This window comes from Astyanax mexicanus, chromosome 2 (assembly GCF_023375975.1).
Source record: "Astyanax mexicanus isolate ESR-SI-001 chromosome 2, AstMex3_surface, whole genome shotgun sequence".
NCBI classification, from domain to species: domain Eukaryota; kingdom Metazoa; phylum Chordata; class Actinopteri; order Characiformes; family Acestrorhamphidae; genus Astyanax; species Astyanax mexicanus.
The window spans coordinates 8,663,396-8,683,788 of NC_064409.1; the positions used below are offsets into that span (position 1 = coordinate 8,663,396).

Below are 20,393 nucleotides of genomic sequence, written 5' to 3' on the forward strand. Positions count from 1 at the left end.
TATATCATTTTATGGATCTAAAAATAAAAAATAGAAATAGAAAATCTGAAAAGCGCCTAAAAAATTTCCTGTTTTTTTTTTACCATATTTTGAACCTTACATGTTCAATTGAATACTTTTTTTAGAATAGTTTTGTATTTTTTGGAAAATATCGTCAAAATATCGTTATCGCAAAAATCCAAAAAAATATCGAGATATTTTTTTTTGCCCATATCGCCCACCGCTAATAAGAGGTTACTTTGACCCTGCTCTAATTCAGTCAGCTCTGTACTTTTAAATAAGAGGAGCAACTTCTCCAAACATTACAGCACGGTATTTTGGGTCGTTGTCTTTTTACGTCATCGTTAGCATAGTTGTATAAAAATGTTATTTTCTAAAGCTATAACCAGATTATTAATCTTATGGATCAAATGGCAGAAAATCCGTTCTTTGTAGAAAAGAACACGGGCTGTGTCATAATCGAAAACGGCTTGGAAATACATTTATTATTGGTTCAAAGACACCCCGAAATGAATGGAAGTGAATGGATAGCTTTGCTCAAATGGTCCTCTCATTCCTCAGCAGCACACTTCCGGTGGCACGTTTTGGAAGGGAAAAGCTGGGGGCCTGGTACCACCACAGTTTGAGAACCACTGTGACTAGTAAGTCAAACAGGTGTTCTGTCGAGTTATGCTACCCATCGATACGTGCTTCCTGAAAGCACTGCGCATGCGCTGACCTACATTTTAAAATTATTTATCGTGTTTTTTATTAATAATACACCTGTTAAAACCTCGAATCTATGTTACTGCTGAAAAAAGTGTAGATAAAAACTAATATTAAAATAATTACAATACTTAGTATGTCCCAGTATGTAGCATTAGTATATTTGGATAGCAAGTGATAAGTGAAAATATACTAACTACATACTGGAACCATGCTCTAATGTGCTGCTTCCTATGCATTTTTACAGTTAAATATACACTAGGATAGCACGGTTTGACAAGGTACCACAACTCGACAGAACACCGGCCAAGCACGGGAGTCCACACTTGCGTACACTTGCCTGGAGTTTTGACAGCTTTCGGAGAGTGAAGTCAACGACGTCTACAGCTGTTCATTTTCTCCACAATTATGTCACAATGTTCACCAAAGCCAAGCTGTTCCTTTTTAAGAGGCCTTAACTATTGTAGTACCTTTAAATACTTCATCTTCATTAATGCATGCATGCAAGTTAACTAGTACCATACACTGTACTGTAGGAGCTATTACTCTACTAGACCCATAAAGCTGAAAAAAGATTGTGATTTCTCAGGGTAGCAGCAAAACACTTCATTTTCACAATGGTATAGCTCAAGGGTGATTTAAATAAGAGTCCATATCTGTGAGAATTGTACATATATTATTTAATATTTAGACTTAGGGCAACAGCCTTTTTTACAGCACAATTTGCATAATTTATCAATACCGTTTGTGTACAACCACAAAAACCATGACGTTAGAATTTTTTTTTGAATGTTTTTCAGTTTACACTGAGTGGAAAACCAGACAGATTATACAAGCATCTTTGTACAGTCGGCATACATCATTAGATAATAATGCGATTTTTTTTCCCCCATAGTCTTGTTGTCATTCTTATTGTAGAATAGAATCTGGACACAAAAATATTATGAACAAACCACCAACAAAACATGCAACATCCAAAGTGAATACATCACAGGTCTCCTGATACTACTTGAGTCGACAGGGTCAGCTTTAGCTCATTTCTATACACTGGTAAATCATGTGTCTGTTGTGCAGGTTGAGTCCAGTTTAGTCGTTTTAGGCAAGCACGGCGATTATTCTTCCAGTAGTGCATGTGCTGAGCAGAATACACACGGACCAAAAGAGTCACAGTCCCCCCTTGCCCTGTGCCCTTACACATGCGCTGTGTTGAACTGGAAAATTAATAGAAGATCCTATCTGTAGAAAAGAAAGCTTGCTTTATTTACAAGATAAGAAATACTCTTATTTTCATATGTAACTGGTGAGGTGGGGATAATGTGTGTCATCATGCACTGAATAGTCAAAGGAGGAGTGTGATTAAATATGATTATTAGTATTTGTATGGGGAAATGTATGCATGAACTTTTGTTCAAAGGAGCAGTTGGAACATGGCAACGTCTTGTTTTTTTTTTTGGGACTTTTCACATTTTCGTTAAATAAATAATAATAGTCATAAAAAAAGTTCTTACATGTTATAGGGTGTAAACAAAGTGTCAGAGAGCTGATTGTGTTTGATGTGAGAATTTGATAGAATTCGATGAGTAAAGGGGCTCACTATTACACCTTGGAGACCCTGTTGGTTAAAAATTTGTAAACACACAATGTACATTGTGCACCACACAACAAAAGGATGTCAGTATTTATGTTAATTTATGTACATTATCAGATCTGCCTGGCGAACTAGCTCTTGGATGGAATGTAAAGGTTTGATGTGTAATCTTCATATTTGTAACGTTGCATATCGTAACATAAAGAGAATCCCAGAAATAGCAGTAAAATTGTCTGTGATCAAGCATTAACCCAAAAAATAAACAAACAATCAAACAAAAAAAAAAAAAACATGAAAAAGCATACAAAAATGTAAAAAAGAGCTCTCATTCGTAATACTTCATCAGACAACTAAGTAGTAGATACACCAGATGTGTTTAGGTTGCATAGAATTGCTTATGTAAAACCTGTGGATTTGGTCAAGTTGGTCAAGTTTTGGCACAGGTTAGAAGTTCCTCAATAACCAGGCCTTCCTGTGTGTAACCCTGCACAAACCTAATGAGATGTGTAGAACACGTGATGAGTCTGGCATTATGAGTCGTGCTAATGGCTACGTCCTGTCCTGTCCTGTCCTGTCCTTTTCTTTCCTGCTTTGGGACAATGGATATGGCATCTGTGTTAACTGAAAACTGTAAAAACTGTGAAAACTGAAAAACATAAAAAAATACAAAATACAAAATATCAACATAGCACAATAATGGCACATCATTTAAGAGCACAGCTTGGGAATTTGTACATAACAACAGCGTGTCGAAACAAATGTACATATGTATATATAAAAATAATAATAATAATAAATTGACTTAAAATAAGGAATGATTATCTTTAAGGATATTAATGATTAACATCTGGTAAACTTGATTATTGCAGCCAGGCTTAATGATCTGCAAGATAAAAAGCAAAAAAAAGACTATATCATTTTTTTAAGTGTACTTTACTTTAAGTCTAGCTGAGACTGTTTTAAGAGTTTTTCTGCTCTTAGGTCCAACAACCAATGAGAATTTGGGGTCAAATAGACATATTTACCCAGGGAATCGTATTAAAGAGATTATTTAGGTAAGTGAGCTTACAAAAAGGCATGATATGGGACAGAGTGCTTGTGTAAAGAAACAAAATGATAATAAAAATAAAAAATATATATAATTAAAAGTAATTGACTAGATTCTACCAACCAGTACATTCAAAACATGCTGGAGACAAAGTGCAAAACCATCTACATGAACAACGCTGGAATTAGAATTAGTTTAACCCAAACATTTGCAACACCCCACTGCCACATCGGTCTATTCAAAAATAAAGTAATTAACCAATCAGAACAAATTTGATTCCTTCTCATTAAGAAGGACTTAGGAAATTTCTCTGATGAGTAATTCAGATTCGGTCAATAAGCCAGTGCCATCTCTGAAGAATAATTAGTTTCTAAAATGGGATCAATCTCAAGCAAATTCAGACTGAATGTCACATTGAAGGAGGTCAGTGAAATTCCTGCACAAGGAAATATGAGTACATAAACCAGCCAAAAGCATTTCCACCCACAACATCCAATAAATCATATTTCATCTCATTTCATTTACTCTATAGCTATAAAATATCTCAAAATATACTTTAAATCCACAGATATGATATCATCTCTTTTTCCAACACATTAAAACATCTGAGAGAGAGAGAGAGAAAGCAAGGAGAAATGTGAAGTGATAAATGTCTCTAATAATGCATCTAAATCTATCATACAAAAATAATATAATATATGAGATATGTCTTCATTTACTTTCTGCAAACAATCATAAATATACCCTTCTTCTAAGCATGATACAGTGTACTGACACATAAGTTAGTTTATTATATATATCTATATGTATTATATATATATTTATGAGGAGTTCCAGGATCTGGACTTGGCAGTCAGAAGTTAAAAATATGCAATGTAACGATAAACGGCAACGGAATATACAGTTTTCCCTCCTGATCTCTAGTCCTTGGTGGCCCAGTGGGATAACATATGTAGGTACAAATATGTGTAGTACACACATGGGTGAGTGTGTCTTGTAGGTGAGTGTAATGGTGTGTGAGTGTACATGTGCGTACAGACGCGTGTGTACAGATATCTGGCAAATGCCCAGAGTCACATGACCCTTTCTCCTTGTTTGTGCCACTTCTATTTACGACCACCTTTTCTCCCCCACTACTACTGATTACGTGGAGGAAACGCTCACGTAAGCAGTGGCGCTCTTGGTTCTATCGCCCACCCCCCACCCCCCCCCCCTACCCCCAGCGTACATCACTACAAATTCTCAGCGAGACAAACACATGATTTAGACTCCCTTTGCTTCGCCTTCTTCACTCCAGCTTGGCCTCCCAGTCCTACAAGAACCGGAGTCAGAGTCTGTTGGGAATTGTGGAACTACAGTGCCCGGCTGCTTCCTCTAGGAGTGGATCTGGGCTGTGGTAGCCAGCAGTTTGTGCCAGCCGACCACCCGCTTACGCAAGTCCAACTTGTCCAGCCACACGTAGGCCTCGCCGATCAGAGTCTTCTTTACAAACTTGCCTCCGTTTGAAACCAAGAAGAGCTGTGAGAAATAAAAACATATATGGTGTTTTATTAAGGATGAGGTGGAGCTAAGTATGTAAAAACCTTGGGTGTCTTGAGGAGGTAATAGAAGTTCTCCAGGCATTGTCTTGAAATTCTAATTTGTTTACACTATTTCTTTCTTACCCCAAATGCATTCGATTAGTCAAGACATGTCTGGTGTCCAAACACACTATAGCTATAAACTAGACCTGTAACAACAACTAAATGATCGTTTTTTCATGCAATATACAGATGTGACCTTAATAATTTTCTAAATATTACTAGAGATGCAAGAAAATAAAAGTTTTGTAAAAAAAAAAAAAACTGATTTGACCAAAGACCAAATGCAGAACCTTAATTTTGTCAATTTTTCCATGACTATGCCTCTCCCTTTCGACACTGGTTGAAAATTCTCTCATTTTATTAAAGAAAATTCGATTAAGTTGAGTTAAATGTTTTTGGATGCTGAATACTGTGCATTACCCTTCACAAGAATAAGCCAATATATAATAATACATAAATACACAAATATATAAATCATGATTGATTTTTAAAACAAAATCACTGTGGCATAATACTATCTCAAAATATATAAAGCTCTAAACTTCAGTCTTTTAATCAGTTTCTCTGATTTCGCTGTTTATAGGTATATGTTTGAGTATATATGGTTATTCTATAAACCACGGACATTTTTCCCAAATTCCAAATAAAAATATTGTCATTTAGAGCATTTATTTGCAGAAAATAAGAAATGACTGAAATAACAAAAAAAAATGCAAAGAAAGTTCATATTCATAAAGTTTTAAGAGTTCAGAAATCTATATTTGGTGGAATAATCCTGGTTTTTAATCACAGTTTTTATGCATCTTGGCATCATGTTCTCCTCCACCAGTCTTGCACAGTGCTTGTGGATATCTTAATGCCACTCCTGGTGCAAAAATTCAAGCAGTACGGCTTGATTTGATGGCTTGTGATCATCCATCTTCCTCTTGATTATATACCAGTGTCACGTCTTGGCCTCGTCTCGTGTCTCTGTGTGTCTTCCCCACGTGACCTGTGCTCCCCTGTGTCTCCTGTCTCAGTACTTTTCCACCTGTTTCTCATTTGTAGCTCCGCCCCTTCCCCAGGTGTTTCCTATTCTTGTGTGTTACATGTTACTATAAATAGCCCTCCTCTGCCACTTTGTCTCGGTCGGTCTTTGCACCTTCCCCCGTTGTCTGTCACGTCACGTTATTGCTTTCTCCACGTCATTGTTTTCTTATTTACTCGCTCTTGTTTATTTATCGGTCACGTTATTTCTAGTTACGTTTATTTTCCTGTTTGTTTCTTTGTTTACTTTGTTTACATATTTATCCTCGTGTATATCCTCTGCCCTGTTTAGTTATTATCAGTCTAGCTTTGCTTTTGTTGTTCTTCCTGTTTGTTTGTTAGTTTATCTCTCGTTTGTTATTGTTACCCCTCGCTTGTTTTGGTTTGCTTCTCTGTTCTATGTTTACTTGTTTATTTGCTTATTTGTTTAATAAATCTTGTCTTACCCGCTTTTACGTCCGCCTCCCGTCTGGTCCCGCGTTACAACCAGAGGTTTTCAATTTGGTAAAATCAAGAAACCTCATAATTTTTAAGTGGTCTCTTATTTTTTTTTTCCCTGAGCTGTACAATAATAATATTTATTGTAATATTTCTGGTACAATACAGTGGTGTGAAAAAGTGTTTGTCTTTTTTTTTTTTCATGTTTGTCACTATTAAATGTTTTAGATCATCAAACTAATTTAAATATTAGTCAAAGACAACACAATTAAACACACAATGCATTCTTTAATGAAGGTTTTTTATTATTATTAAGGAATACTGGCTATATGTGGGCTGGATGATGTCCCAGAGTATATTAAGTGAAGTTTACCTGAATGGAATGTCCAGTGGGGTTCATGCAGAAGCGGAAAGTTTCGTTGAAGGACGGTTCACGGTCGTGACGACACACCCTGGTTTTCTTCTTGATGATCCGCTTCTGAGTGGCGATGTTCACGACGTAAAGCTTCACGTACAGATCTGCTTAAAACAGCCACAGTGAGGATGTGCCTGAATGTGAACTGAGGTTAGTATGCATGCATGAGTGGGTTTTAATGTTATCTAAATGAATATAATTTTATGAGACATGGTTTAGGCATGCATGTGTGACTGACTAAATATTTGAAGCCGAGGAAACTGGAGACTAATGGAAATAGGAAAAAGTGTTAAAACTAGCCTTCAAAGGCCATGTGTGTGTTGTATGTGTTCGCACATGTGTCTTGTCTGTCACCTGGCAGGTGGTCCGGAGACTTGAATTTATAGGTGATGTTTCTGCACTGAAGTATCTCCAGCACTAGTTGCTCTCCTTCAGTTTTCATCTCCTTTTTCAGAGCAATTTTTATCTCCCCCATCACCTGGGTTTTACCTAAACACACACACACACACACACACACACACACACACACACAGAAAGATACCCATTTTTACTTCATGACATATGACAGGTAACACCCACCTGTCTTCCAATCTACTGATATCTTTTGTTCCTGTACAAGTTAGTGCCATGACTGTTTGTTTGCGAACATCAATAAAACTGACATTTCCGTCACACAAACTTCATGCTTCCCTTTTTATGTCACTTTTACACTCACCAAGCACTTTATTAGGAACACATGTACACCCACTCATTCATGAAATTATCTTGTCATCTTGTGGCAGCATTGTCTTGCACTGCTTTCCCAGAATCATGCAGATATGAGCAGCTGCTTCAGGCTGTTTGTTCAATGTTTAAACCAACCATCAGTGATTTACAGTGTATTTACAATGCATTTTATTGTTGGTGCCAGATTGGTTGGTTTTAATGTGTCTAGATCTCATGGTTCTTTTTTCTGTAAGAGACAGTTCTGCAGATTGGAACAGCATACTGATGATAGAGATCAACATATCAATGGCAGACTGGTTGGAGCTGACAGAAAAGTTACAGTAACTCAGGGTGCTTTCACACCTGTTTGGTCGAAACTTTGGTCTGTATCTACTGTAACTGTAGATTAACCATTATTTATATACAGAAATACAAAGAATCTACGCGGAACCTGTTACACTATTTCTGCCGATTCTTCATGATACGCAAGCATTTCAACTTGTAGGTGTGAAAAAAACCCTGAGATAACCAACCACTATGCTTAGTTGTGGTATACAGTAACATTAAAGCATCTCAGGATTAACTGCATGTCCAGGCTTAAGGCAGAAAAGCAACTACAGCAGATGCACTCACCAAAACTAGATGGTTAAATGTTAACTCCTAAAAAAGCTTTGTCCCATATACAGGCTACAGGTGTGGGTGATAGAAAACCCTTTTTTTCCTGCAGTAAAATAACTTATTTACTCTTTGAAAAAATTGAGGGCTTTGAAATCTCCTACAGGACACTTAGAGAAGCTGCCTGTTCACTTTCTACTCCACTTTATAATTCCAGATCAGTAACAGAAATCAACCCAAATTCTGCAGGTTTAAAAACAGACATAAAAACTAGACCAGTGTTTCTCAACCGGGGTGCCGTCTGGCTTCATCGGGGGTGCCGTCAAAATATTGCGCCTCACGTGCATATTTCCTTTCCAGAGTCAGCTCGTGTCGGGGTGTGTCCCAAATCACAGGCAGCACTAATCGCGCTAATTGTGACGCGCTATTTTATTTCATATTCCGCCAGCAACACCCCCCGTTCTCACCTGAAGTACTGCGCCAGCACAAACCCCCCCCCCCCGTTCTCACCTGAAGTACTGCGCCAGCACCCCCCCCCCGTTCTCACCTGAAGTACTGCGCCAGCACAAACCCCACCCCCCCCCGTTCTCACCTGAAGTACTGCAACAGCACCCCCCCCCCCTCTCACCTGAAGTACTGCGCCAGCACCCCCCCCCCCGTAAACTGGGGTGCCTTGACATCTCGCATATATTTAAAGGGTGACGTGATAGAAAAAAGGTTGAGAAACACTGAACTAGACAACCGTAACAAAACGAAAAGTTTAGAGGACATAAACTGTTTGATTTGATTATATATTTAACTGTTCTATTACAATTACAATTATGCTTTTCAGTAATGTTCCGTATCAACCATGATGTAATGCTTGAACAGAAATCCTTACGATTTAGAGGTGTAATGTCAGGCAGACAGATGACAAAAATCGTGGTCTGTTAAGGGGTTAAAAGATGAAAAGATTGTAGCTTGCTCTGATAAATCTTCCTGAATGCTAAGACAGACCAATGGTAGGGTCAAAATTAGGCTCCAAATGCATGAATCTATGGAACCAACCTGCCTTTGTCCAACCTTTAGACTAATGGAGTTGGAACAGGGTGTGGGTTCTGTGCACATATTTTACCTATTTAAGCTCCACTAGGTAGGATTGAGATTTTGTGCTCGTGGGCTCCCACTACAATTGTCGAGTGTAATAAATGTTTCAGCCGGATTAGTTTCTCTCTCGTTTTTTGGCTTTCACAGACATATTCGGTCTCTTTCCAGCTTCTGCCAGATTGTCTGTATGTTAGATTGTAAAGAATGAACCAGTAGTCCTTGTAGAACTGTAAGTACTAAAGGTCGGAAAGCAGGTTGCAGTTCTCGCGAGCGTTGGTCGCTGCCGCCTCGGAAAACTTACAGAGTCTGGTTTGAGCTCAGAGAAGCTCCGGCACAGACACGAGAGCACCGCTATTCCTCCTATTACACCTCAATGCAGCGCTGCAGTGAGTTTCAAGCTGTAATTTCACTTTTTTAAAAAGATCAAAAATCAAGGAAATCCTACCTAGTGCTGCTTTAACACTCAGTCATTGCTTGAATGCCACAGACTATTTGAGGACTGTTTCTGGCTATGTGCATTTTTGCAATGTTGCAGAACTGGAAATTTGCAGCATGAATGTGCTTCTTAAAAAAATCTGCAGGAACTACATTAGTGCAATCATGCCAACATGGTCCAGAATGGCAAACAAATGTTTTCAACATCTTGTGGAATTCATGGCGTGACGAATTAAGGCTATTCTGAGAGCTAAGGGAGGCCCTATCCAGCACTGGTATAGTGTTCCAAAAAATGATTCACATTGAGTCACATTGCCCACACTTGCAAATTGAAATATTTCTGTCTAGAAGAAATCTTCACAGTCTTCACAGCTGTTTTATAATTACAGCCATGGGAAAGCCCTTTACCGACAAAGGAAACACAGGACTATAAATACAGGCACAAGGCGGGGAAAGGAAACCGGGAACACATGAGAACAGGTAACGAGGGGTGGGGCAACAAATGGAACACAGGTGAAAACATTTAAGGAGGAGACACAGGAGAAACACACATGGCCACATGGAGAATGACACAGGCACAGAAGAGAAAAGGTAAACCAAAACAGAGAGCAACACGGGCACAGAAGGGAAACGACAGGGAACAGGGCCAGAAATGAAAGTAAAAAAAATAGATAAATATAATAAGACTTAAGATCAAATCATGTGTAAAAAAGGTGAAATTTACATGCACAGTCTGTTAAATATCCAAACATGTGCAGGCTGAGAGAGTGAATGACGCTCTGTGATTCAGTCTAGAAGTCTCGGAAAAGAAGGCGGAACTGTTCTTCCGTGCTGTTCGTAACCACGGCAACTAAACGTCTCCTGTGACTTCAATCTCTGTGGGATTATTAGGGAGACAGGGACAGTACTGACATTGTGACATGTGTGTCTGCGTGTGTGTGTGTGTGTGTGTATGAATGAGTGCATCAGCGAGAGAGAAACAGCCTTGACTGGCTCGGTTTGATTTAAAGAGCATTTGTGAAAGTGTTTTGGACATTCATGCTGAAATATTCATTTACTGTTGTTTTATTGATATTATTTAAATGTTCATTTTGAACATGTTTTATGCTTTGCACATTTAAAAGGTTTTAAACGTTCTAAACCTAACCTAGAATGCTACAGAAAACAATCGCTAACCTAGAAAATTTTTTTTCATGTGTTTTTTATTGTGTTGCTGCTGTCTGAGTTGTATGGGACTTTAGGGAGTTTTAGGGTGATGATCATTTATGTCATTAATGTTATGGTTGATTCTCTCCTCCCATCTATGTGTTTTTCAAGAGGCATGCATTCAGGTGATTTTCATCCGGAGTTAGTGATAGAGAGTAACATATTTTATGGGTGTAATTTATTTACCTGATGTTAGTGTTACTGTGTTTGTGTGTTTAAATCAGGTGCTCACATGTCTCAGGAATGGGTGGACCAAGAACCAAGTTTCCAGCAGCATTATTTTATTTTTTAGAACATTACCTGTAAAGGATTACCTGATTTTCCAATATTTTTTCTGCATTTTTATAGGATCATCATGGTCCCTTTTTGTTTTATTTTATTTGATGTTGTATGTTGTAAAATTAAAGAAGGGTTCCAAAAATTGTGATACAGTGTAAATCCAACATGGTGGATTCACAATGATGGTGGTACTATTTAACGTTATTAACGTTAGTGTTCTAGGGTTAAACAGACATTGGGTTACTGGTAAATTTCCTCACATTTCAGATTGCGCTGGTTTTAAAGAAGCATTATTTTGTATTTTTAACTTTAAAATCATGTTGATACTCCACTGATCTGTAACAGTGGAAGTAGTGCTGCTATCATTGCTCCTTTGAGCATTGTAAGCCAAAAAAGTTTTGTAGTATAGCTTTATAGTAGGGCTGCAGCGATTCGTTCATATAATCGGCAACGTCGATTATTTAAATTTGGCGACTTCAAATTTAATTCTCTACTAATCATTAATTTGTAACAGTACTGCATTACACAAAGTGCTAGGAACAGAAGCACAATAGGAGACAGGTAAATGGCTCACTCACACAGTTCACACTCAACTTAGTCTGTGTCTCCAAAAGTGCCCAAAATCAACATATTACATTTTTATTCACTTAATATCAGTACTTTCCACATTTTCACAACATCTAGGGATTTGAATGCCTTTTAAATCTAATGTTCAACTGTTTCTATCGTTTTTAGCAATGAAGCCAAACAGTTAACACTTATTAACTTCTGTCCTATTCTAATTTATTATATTATCATACACATTAGGTTATCAGTAAAACATTCTGTTTCCATAAATGTTTAACTAGAAAAGCATCCCCTTTTATGTGAGCTTATATCCAAAATCAATAATAAGTCAATACTGTATTTAAGCAGTGTTCTTTAAATAAGGACATATAGAGTAATTGTACTGGGAGGGGTGTATTTGTTTCTATTCAGTGATGTGATTATGTTCATGAATCTCTGTAATATTTTATCTCAAATGGTTTGCTGTGTTCTGAAGATGAGAGATGACTTGTTACAGAGTCCAGTCATTTCTAATGAGAACGTTTAGAGGTTAAATAACACATTTGCACACACACACACACATCACATATGTACGCAAGCACACTTTCACTTACCCTCTGTGTCTCCATGTAATGACTTTACAACATCTGTGCCATTTGGGATCTTTCCGCTGTAAGAAAGAACAACACTGGATCAGCATAAGTACTGCAAATATTTACACAAACATTTATCCTGTTTGTGTCAAATCAGACACTTTTAAATATAATTTTTTGACCATTTGAAAACACCAGTTGATGTTTATTTAAGTAAAATGTTATGACACATTTGATAATATTTTTATTAAACATACATTGCCTACCTAATATAAAATAATTTTAATACTTATATATAGATATATACAGCTCTGGAAAAGACCAACTTAAAATTTGATTTTACCAAACTGAAAACCTCTTTTATAGACTAAAACATTTAAAATAGATGAATAAAAAAACACCATTTCTAAGCGTTGAGAAAAACAACGCCCATTTCTAAAAAGCGTTAAGAAAAACAACGGCCATTTGTAAAAGTGTTGAAAAAACAACAGCCTATTTCTAAAAAGCATTGAGGAAAACAACGGCCATTTTTAAAAAGCGTTGAGAAAAACAACAGGCATTTATAAAAGCGTTGAGAAAAACAACAGCCATTTCTTAAAAAGCGTTGAGAAAAACAACAGCTATTTTTTGTTAAAGCGTTGAGAAAAACAGCAATCATTTCTAAAAAGCATTGAGAAAAACAACAATCATAACTAAAAAGCGTTGAGAAAAACAACGCCCATTTCTAAAAAGCATTGAGAAAAACAACAATCATAACTAAAAAGCATTGAGAAAAACAACAATCATAACTAAAAAGCGTTGAGAAAAACAACGCCCATTTCTAAAAAGCATTGAGAAAAACAGCAATCATTTCTAAAAAGCATTGAGAAAAACAACAATCATAACTAAAAAGCGTTGAGAAAAACAACGCCCATTTCTAAAAAGCGTTAAGAAAAACAACGGCCATTTGTAAAAGTGTTGAAAAAACAACAGCCTATTTCTAAAAAGCATTGAGGAAAACAACGGCCATTTTTAAAAAGCGTTGAGAAAAACAACAGGCATTTATAAAAGCGTTGAGAAAAACAACAGCCATTTCTTAAAAAGCGTTGAGAAAAACAACAGCTATTTTTTGTTAAAGCGTTGAGAAAAACAGCAATCATTTCTAAAAAGCATTGAGAAAAACAACAATCATAACTAAAAAGCGTTGAGAAAAACAACGCCCATTTCTAAAAAGCATTGAGAAAAACAACAGCCATTTATAAAAGCGTTGAGAAAAACAACGGCCATTTTTAAAAAGCGTTGAGAAAAACAACGGCCATTTTTAAAAAGCGTTGAGAAAAACAACGGCCATTTTTAAAAAGCGTTGAGAAAAACAACAGCCATTTCTTAAAAGCGTTGAGAAAAACAACAGCCATTTATAAAAGCGTTGAGAAAAACAACAGCCATTTCTTAAAAGCGTTGAGAAAAATAACGGCCATTTATAAAAGCGTTGAGAAAAACAACAGCCATTTCTAAAAGCGTTGAGAAAAACAACAGCCATTTATAAAAGCGTTGAGAAAAACAACAGCCATTTCTAAAAAGCGTTGAGAAAAACAACAGCCATTTATAAAAGCGTTGAGAAAAACAACGGCCATTTATAAAAGCGTTGAGAAAAACAACGGCCATTTTTAAAAAGCGTTGAGAAAAACAACAGCCATTTCTTAAAAGAGTTGAGAAAAATAACAGCCATTTCTAAAAAGCGTTGAGAAAAACAACAGCCATTTTTTGTTAAAGCGTTGAGAAAAACAACGCCCATTTCTAAAAAGCGTTGAAGAAAACAACAGTCATTTAGAAAAGCATTGAGAAAAACAAAATGCGTAAATTTAATTGGGTCACATGATTATTTTTTTATATGTTTTCTGTTTAAAATATAGAACATTTATGTCGCAACAACATTTTCATAACTCTGTATCGTTTGGTAACAGAAATGGGGTTAGAACTGGTTATATCTTATATATGACATTTTATTAAAGTGTTCAAATGTACTGGAACATATACTTATAAATGCATCATATTATACCTATATACTATCTACCAACTATATTATTATTATTATTATTATTATTACTATTATTATTACAGTATATTGTTTTCAGTGGTGGCTAGGTAATTGACAGGTTTTTGGTTAAAGTGTTAGATTATTGACTGTAGGGTGGTCAGTTCGATACCTGGGTTTGCTAAAAGCTGCCGCTGGTTGAACCTTGTGTTAAGCTCTTAATCCTAATGAAATTCAGCCTGGTTTTCTAAATTGAGATACACAAACATACAGAAGAGGTTCTTTCATGGTACTGCACTAGTTAAATAATGATTTTCTCTATTCTTTTGGGCCGTGGAGGCTCAGTGGTTTGAGCACTAGCTTATTGATCACAGGGTTCTGGGTTCAATACGCAGGTCAACAACCTGCCACTGCTGGGCCCTTAAATAAGGCCCTTAACCCTCTCTCTGCTCCAGAGGAGCCACAGCTTGTTTGACCCCGTGCTCTGACCCTTGTTTTTCTAAGCTGAGGTATGGAAAGAGGAATGTATAAATTACAATAATAACACATTATTAAGCTACTGTTGTACAGATTGGATCTTCTCTTGCAATAAAAATCTCCATGACAATTTAAGCACCTCACAGTAAATATATACTTTTTAATACTTTTTAAGGTCAAAAGCCAGAATTAACACATACGTCAGTGCTTTTGCACTTCTCAGCAGAGAAGTTCACACTGTGAAGGAGCGCAGGCAGGTCATTTACGGGAACAGCAATGTTATTTTTTTATGTTGTATCCTGTTTATTGCTGATCTAAAAGTTGGTTTTGTGTACTGTTTGGTGTCTCCATGTGTATGTAATGAGCAGGGGTGCACTCATGTTGAGCGTGTGCAGCGCGCCTACATTGCCGAGATAGCAATAAATGTCTAACAGGTGACTGTTGTCAGGGTTCTATTGAATCAATGGCGTACCTGTGTTTTCTGTTGTCAAGATAGCAACATGCCAGAAATGTACCTGAACACACCTCACTTCCAGACCACCATGCTCATCATTGTATATATATTCATGAGCATCTTTGCTATTTTAACGATGCAGACACAAGGGGTAAAAATAGACTTGTTGGCAGGGTGTAAAATTGCAATGAACATCGCGATGCACCTTGCACAAGGCTGCAAAATAGGACTTTAAATGACTATAGCTCTATTTAAGGGAACAGCAAAATATCTGCAGTGCAACGGTAAAAGGCATATACGAATTCTCTTAAATAATTGTTTGGGCATAATGTAAAATAAACCAATCAATTTGTCACTTGCTATTCACTTCAAGAGCCAGGTGAGCTCTGACTTTGGCAGATTGGTATCTTAACGGGGCAGTGCTTCTGTACTTCTCTTGTTTATTGCTGATGTAAAACATGGCTTTGTGCTAAGTTGTGCGTTCGTTGAGCGTGTGTGCTGCGCCTGCATTGCCAAGATAGCAAAAAATATCTAACAGGTGACTGTTGTCAGGGTTTTATTCAATCAGTGGCGCACCTGTGTTTTCTGTTGCCAAGATAGCAACATGCCAAAAATTTACCTGAACACACCTCACTTCCAGACCACCATGCTCATCGTCGCACATACATTTGAAAGCTTTTTTGCTATTTAAACGAAGCAGGTGCAAGGCGTAAAAATAGACTTGTTGGCAGGGTGTAAGATAGCAATGAGCATTGAAATGCACTTTGTGCAGGGTGCAAATTAGGGCTCCAAGTGTCTCCATAGCTGTATGAATAAAGAAACTGCACTGTGACGATCACAAACTTACAATCTGGGAACCTGGAAGATGGCGCTGTCCACTACGTTGGTCTCGCCCTCTTCTTCCAACAGGCTGAAGGCGCTTCCGCTCAGGCCGCTGTCCAGTGAGGCTGCAGTAACAGGGGCATCAGCAGATCTATGGCTGCGGGATGCTGTTTCAAGAGTGTACTACATGAGTTATACACATGTTTTAACCACCTGGATGGATAGCTACCATGGAAAACTATGGCCTGTGATGCCATAACCCAGCAGCAGCAGCAACAACTGAACTGTTTAGGGTAGGGAATGAGCACAGCCTCCAAACCCCACCCCAACCTTACCCCACCTCACCCTGCTCCCAAATTTCCTGTCTACTTACTTCTGATCATTACTTTCTCTATCACTATGCAAAATGAGCAGCCTAGATGCAAACATGCACACCTACACATGCACACACACACTCACTCAATCAATCGTACATACACACATATATATATATATATAAACATACACACATATAGTATATATGAGACAATATTAACCACAGGAAGAGAGCATATGACATGGCACCATAACGCAACAGATAAGCACAGCAAACAGCAGCGACAGAACAGCAGCAGCAGAAGCATTGACAGACAGAAGAAAGCATTAAAACTGTTCATTAGTAATTCCAGTGTATTAGCTAAACTTGTGTGTTTAGCCTGAATAATCGCATTAGCTTAATTCTGCTACGTGTGTGCGATTCTATTTAAACTGTGGTTAATTGTCATTAAGCGTATTTGAGGATTTTTTTTTTCTTTTTCGTTTTAATGTCCTTATTAAGCTGTATGTATAGAACTGTGGCTGTGTATGGCTGAGTGATGGGTGATGGTGTGAGGTGGGATGCATGATTTTTGGCACGCCACATAATTAATTCATGCACGCAGCCCTCTCTGCACAGGCTTCCCAACACTGGTTTTAACAACTTCACTAACACCAGACATCCAGTTGGCTTTGCAAAAAGAGAGAAAGCGTCAGCTCAACAGTTTACAGTTTTCAGACTTCAAGTGGTGTTCAAGTGTTATTTAGGTATGGGCAACATGATGGGCAGCCACAGATGAAGGCTGCTAGGTCAAGGGTCTGAAGTTTGGCCGCGGTCCAGATTTGTTTCAAGCCATTATGTGGCGGGCCACAAAAAAAATTATGTTTTGGAAAATGAAGTGTAATGGGATGGAGTGCTACAGACTAGTAGACTAGTAGCTCTCCAGCCCAGAGGGTTGTTGAACCCAACTGCAGAACCACTGATCTCAAAGCAGGTAAACCCAAGAAGAAAGGAAAAAAAAGAATTCTGCATTTGTACATCTACAGGGGGTTGGACAATGAAACTGAAACACCTGGTTTTAGACCACAATAATTAATTGTCCTGACGGACAGTTTTGGTGGAAACAGAAGAGTTGAGGTGCACATTGAATTCTGCCGTGATTTGGCCAGCCATGGTTTTATGTTTTCTGGATACAATCCGGGTTAGCACCCAAACATCCCTTTCAGACAGCTTCCTCTTACAGCATCCACAGTTAATCCTGTTGGATGTGGTTGGTCCTTCTTGGTGATATGCTGACATTATCCTGGATACCGTGGCTCTTGATGCATCACAAAGACTTCCTGTCTTGGTCACAGATGCTCCAGCAAGACGTGCACCAACAATTTGTCCTCTTTTGAACTGTCACCCATAATGTTGTGTGAATTGCAATATTTTGAGCAAAACTGTGCTCTTACCCTGCTAACTGAACCTTCACACTCTGCTCTTACTGGTGCAATGTGCAATTAATGAAGATTGGCCACCAGGCTGCTCCAATTTAGCAGTGAAACCTCCCACACTAAAATGACAGGTGTTTCAATTTCATTGTCCAACCCCTGTGTGTATGGCAATAGGTGCAACTTAGCAAAGGAGCTAAATGCCTTCATAAGACACTCTCAAACATTTTAAACAATAATAATCGTAAAAAAACACAATTATCGGTTGGGGATTGAATGGTTCTAAAGGGGTTTTGCCCAGGGTGCCTTACAATCAAACCCATCACTGCACTACAGGTAGCCATCAACAAAACTGGGATTGATGTACTGGTTTCAGTGAAGCATGGTGGTAATGGTCTGTGGGACAAGGCTGCGTCTCGCTGCATGAATTATCTGTGGAGTGGCAGAGTGTCTAAGCCCCTTCATCTTCCCTGTAGGTGTGCGTTAGTAACTCAGCATCCTCTCTCTCTCTTTCTCTCGCTCTTTCTCTCTTTTTTCTTTCTTTCTTTCTCACTCTCACTCTTTCTCTTTCGCTCTCTCTTTCGCTCTCTCGCTCTGGGACTATTGCAACACTTGTGCAGCACTTGGGACTCTCACCTCCGTCCAGCTGCGGCCTCTCTTCCGACATGGCTTTGCGGAGGGTCAGGTGACGGCCATCAGTGATCTCATTGGCCGCCGCTTTCTGTATGGTGAGCACGCCCACTACGCTGTGTCTGTGGTGCCTCAGGGAGAGGCGGCCATTTTGGGCTGGGGGGGAGGTTGTGGTGAGGCCACGTACAAGCCGAGGGGTTGGGGTAGAAGGGGGGGAGGAGGGAGAAGTTAGGGAAGGGTTGGGGTGGGGTGGGTGGGGGCGAGATGGAGACTCAGAGTATGAACTCCTTACAACAAGGACACCACCAGCTTTTTACTGTACTTCATAGTCACATGCAGCCACAGTGCGCGCCCCCCAGGCTGCAAAGGGGGGAAAGTAGGGTCAGGTTGAGAAGGGGTTGGATTGAGGGGGGGCGTAGCGCGTCCACTGATTGTGGTGCATTGTGGGCCAGCAGTAGCCACAGGGAGAGAGAGAAGAGGAGGAGGTGGAGGAGGAAGAAGAAGAATAAGAACAAGAGGCAGGGTGGTCTCGGGCTGCAGAGGCCGCATGCACAGCTGGCTCGGTGGAAGGGGGAGGAGCTGCAGAAAAAGCCGGGGGCCGTTCGGGAACCGAACGCACGACCCAGTTGAACAACAGAATGGAAAGGGGTCCGAAAAATGGGGGAGTCAGCAAACGGGAGCAGATGGGGGTCCAGGAGAAGAAGTGGCCAGCGAGGAATGTTGGCTCAGGCAAAGGCGGCTGGCTGCCCTTTGTGCTCAAGGCACTACACGTTGGCAAGGGATGTCCCATGGCAGCTGAGCTAGCCCTAATATGACAAAAACAGGGGCGACCCCAGCTATTTTTCCAGTGCTAGCTACGGCAGCAGCTTCTGCAGCTTCTGAATCGCCTCCTGGCATCATACACACAGAGGAAGGAGGTCTGCGTGACTCGGCGCCTGACAGATCGGGTCAGACTCTCTGACAGTGATTGACAGCTTGACCCGCAGTGGCTTAGTAAGCATCCTAGTTAAGCCTGTTGGGCTGTGAGCGCTGACGAGATTAAATAGGTCAGAGTTCTTTTGATCTGGTCTCTATGCAGTTATGCACTGCATTATATTATGGGTTACAGCATTATTAGCCTTATTGGATGAAGCATACTGTAGCAGCTGCTGTGCTTATTAAAGCAAAGATTATTTGGCTCAGAAACATAAACTGCTAATTAATTATATCAGTGTTCTTTATATTGGAGGTTTTAGTTTTTTTTTTTATTATTAAAAATGATAATAATAATAAACACAACAGTGGGATTCACTGCAGGAATATGCTTTTTTGTTTTATATGATTAAAATTATTTATTATTATATAATAAGAAATACATTTAATATGGTTTAAGATCATACTTACTTATTTACTTATTATGATTGTATTGACATTAGTATAGCATTTGCATATTTACATTTATAGTTTTAAACTTGTTTACGTTTAAATTTCCTTTACGTGCACAAGCTTCGAGTGTCTGCAGGAACAGTAAAAGGGCTCTACGTGCGTGCGAGAGTGTGTACACGTGCGAGTGTGTACGCGTGCATGACGTGAGTGCAGAGTGGTAAAGTAAGTCTCCGATACATAGGTGAGAACACACAGGAGAGGAAGCGGTGAGGTGAATAGACTGTGACCACAGGGGGACCAGAACAAGGGAGAGAGATTACCGGAAAAAAAAAATAAAAAGAAGAAAAAAAAGAGGAAAAAGGGGTGGCAAAAAAAAAGAAGAACAGAAGGAGGAACAGATGAGAGTGAAGGCAGCCATGCTGTGGAGGCTTTATTTGCGTCGTTTACTTGGTTGGAGGCGGTGCTGGCCAGAAGCTTCGGCCGTTGCAGTGGTGTCGTCAGGGTGTGCCCGGGCCGCGCCACTTTTGCTGTGACCGCGGGGGGTCCCGTGTGAACGAGCTTGACCCTCGGAGGGAGACGGCTTCGATGTGCTGGGGCTACTGTGAGATTTCTCAATAGTGGGAACCTGCGTGTCT

General features: G+C 39.1%; 1 protein-coding gene across 10 annotated transcripts in view; it reads right to left on the reverse strand.

Moving 5' to 3' along the window:
• Window positions 1-1,362: 1,362 nt before the first annotated feature.
• The window catches only part of pcloa (piccolo presynaptic cytomatrix protein a), a 90,285-nt gene continuing 71,254 nt past the window's right edge, over window positions 1,363-20,393 (reverse strand). For 4 of the 10 annotated variants that reach the window (XM_049473312.1, XM_049473311.1, XM_049473303.1 and 1 more), the window contains 8 exons: window positions 20,206-20,391; window positions 18,400-18,549; window positions 16,061-16,202; window positions 12,290-12,345; window positions 7,158-7,292; window positions 6,762-6,907; window positions 4,546-4,859; window positions 1,363-4,466 (listed from right to left, as the gene is read on the reverse strand). In XM_049473312.1, the coding sequence (XP_049329269.1) occupies window positions 4,716-4,859; window positions 6,762-6,907; window positions 7,158-7,292; window positions 12,290-12,345; window positions 16,061-16,202; window positions 18,400-18,549; window positions 20,206-20,391 (959 nt within the window). In that variant the 3' untranslated portion in view covers window positions 1,363-4,466; window positions 4,546-4,715. Of the gene's footprint in view, window positions 4,467-4,545; window positions 4,860-6,761; window positions 6,908-7,139; window positions 7,293-12,289; window positions 12,346-16,060; window positions 16,203-18,399; window positions 18,550-20,205; window positions 20,392-20,393 lie in introns of all 10 variants that reach the window. The other 6 variants (XM_049473308.1, XM_049473307.1, XM_049473304.1 and 3 more) reach the window with 5 other exon arrangements.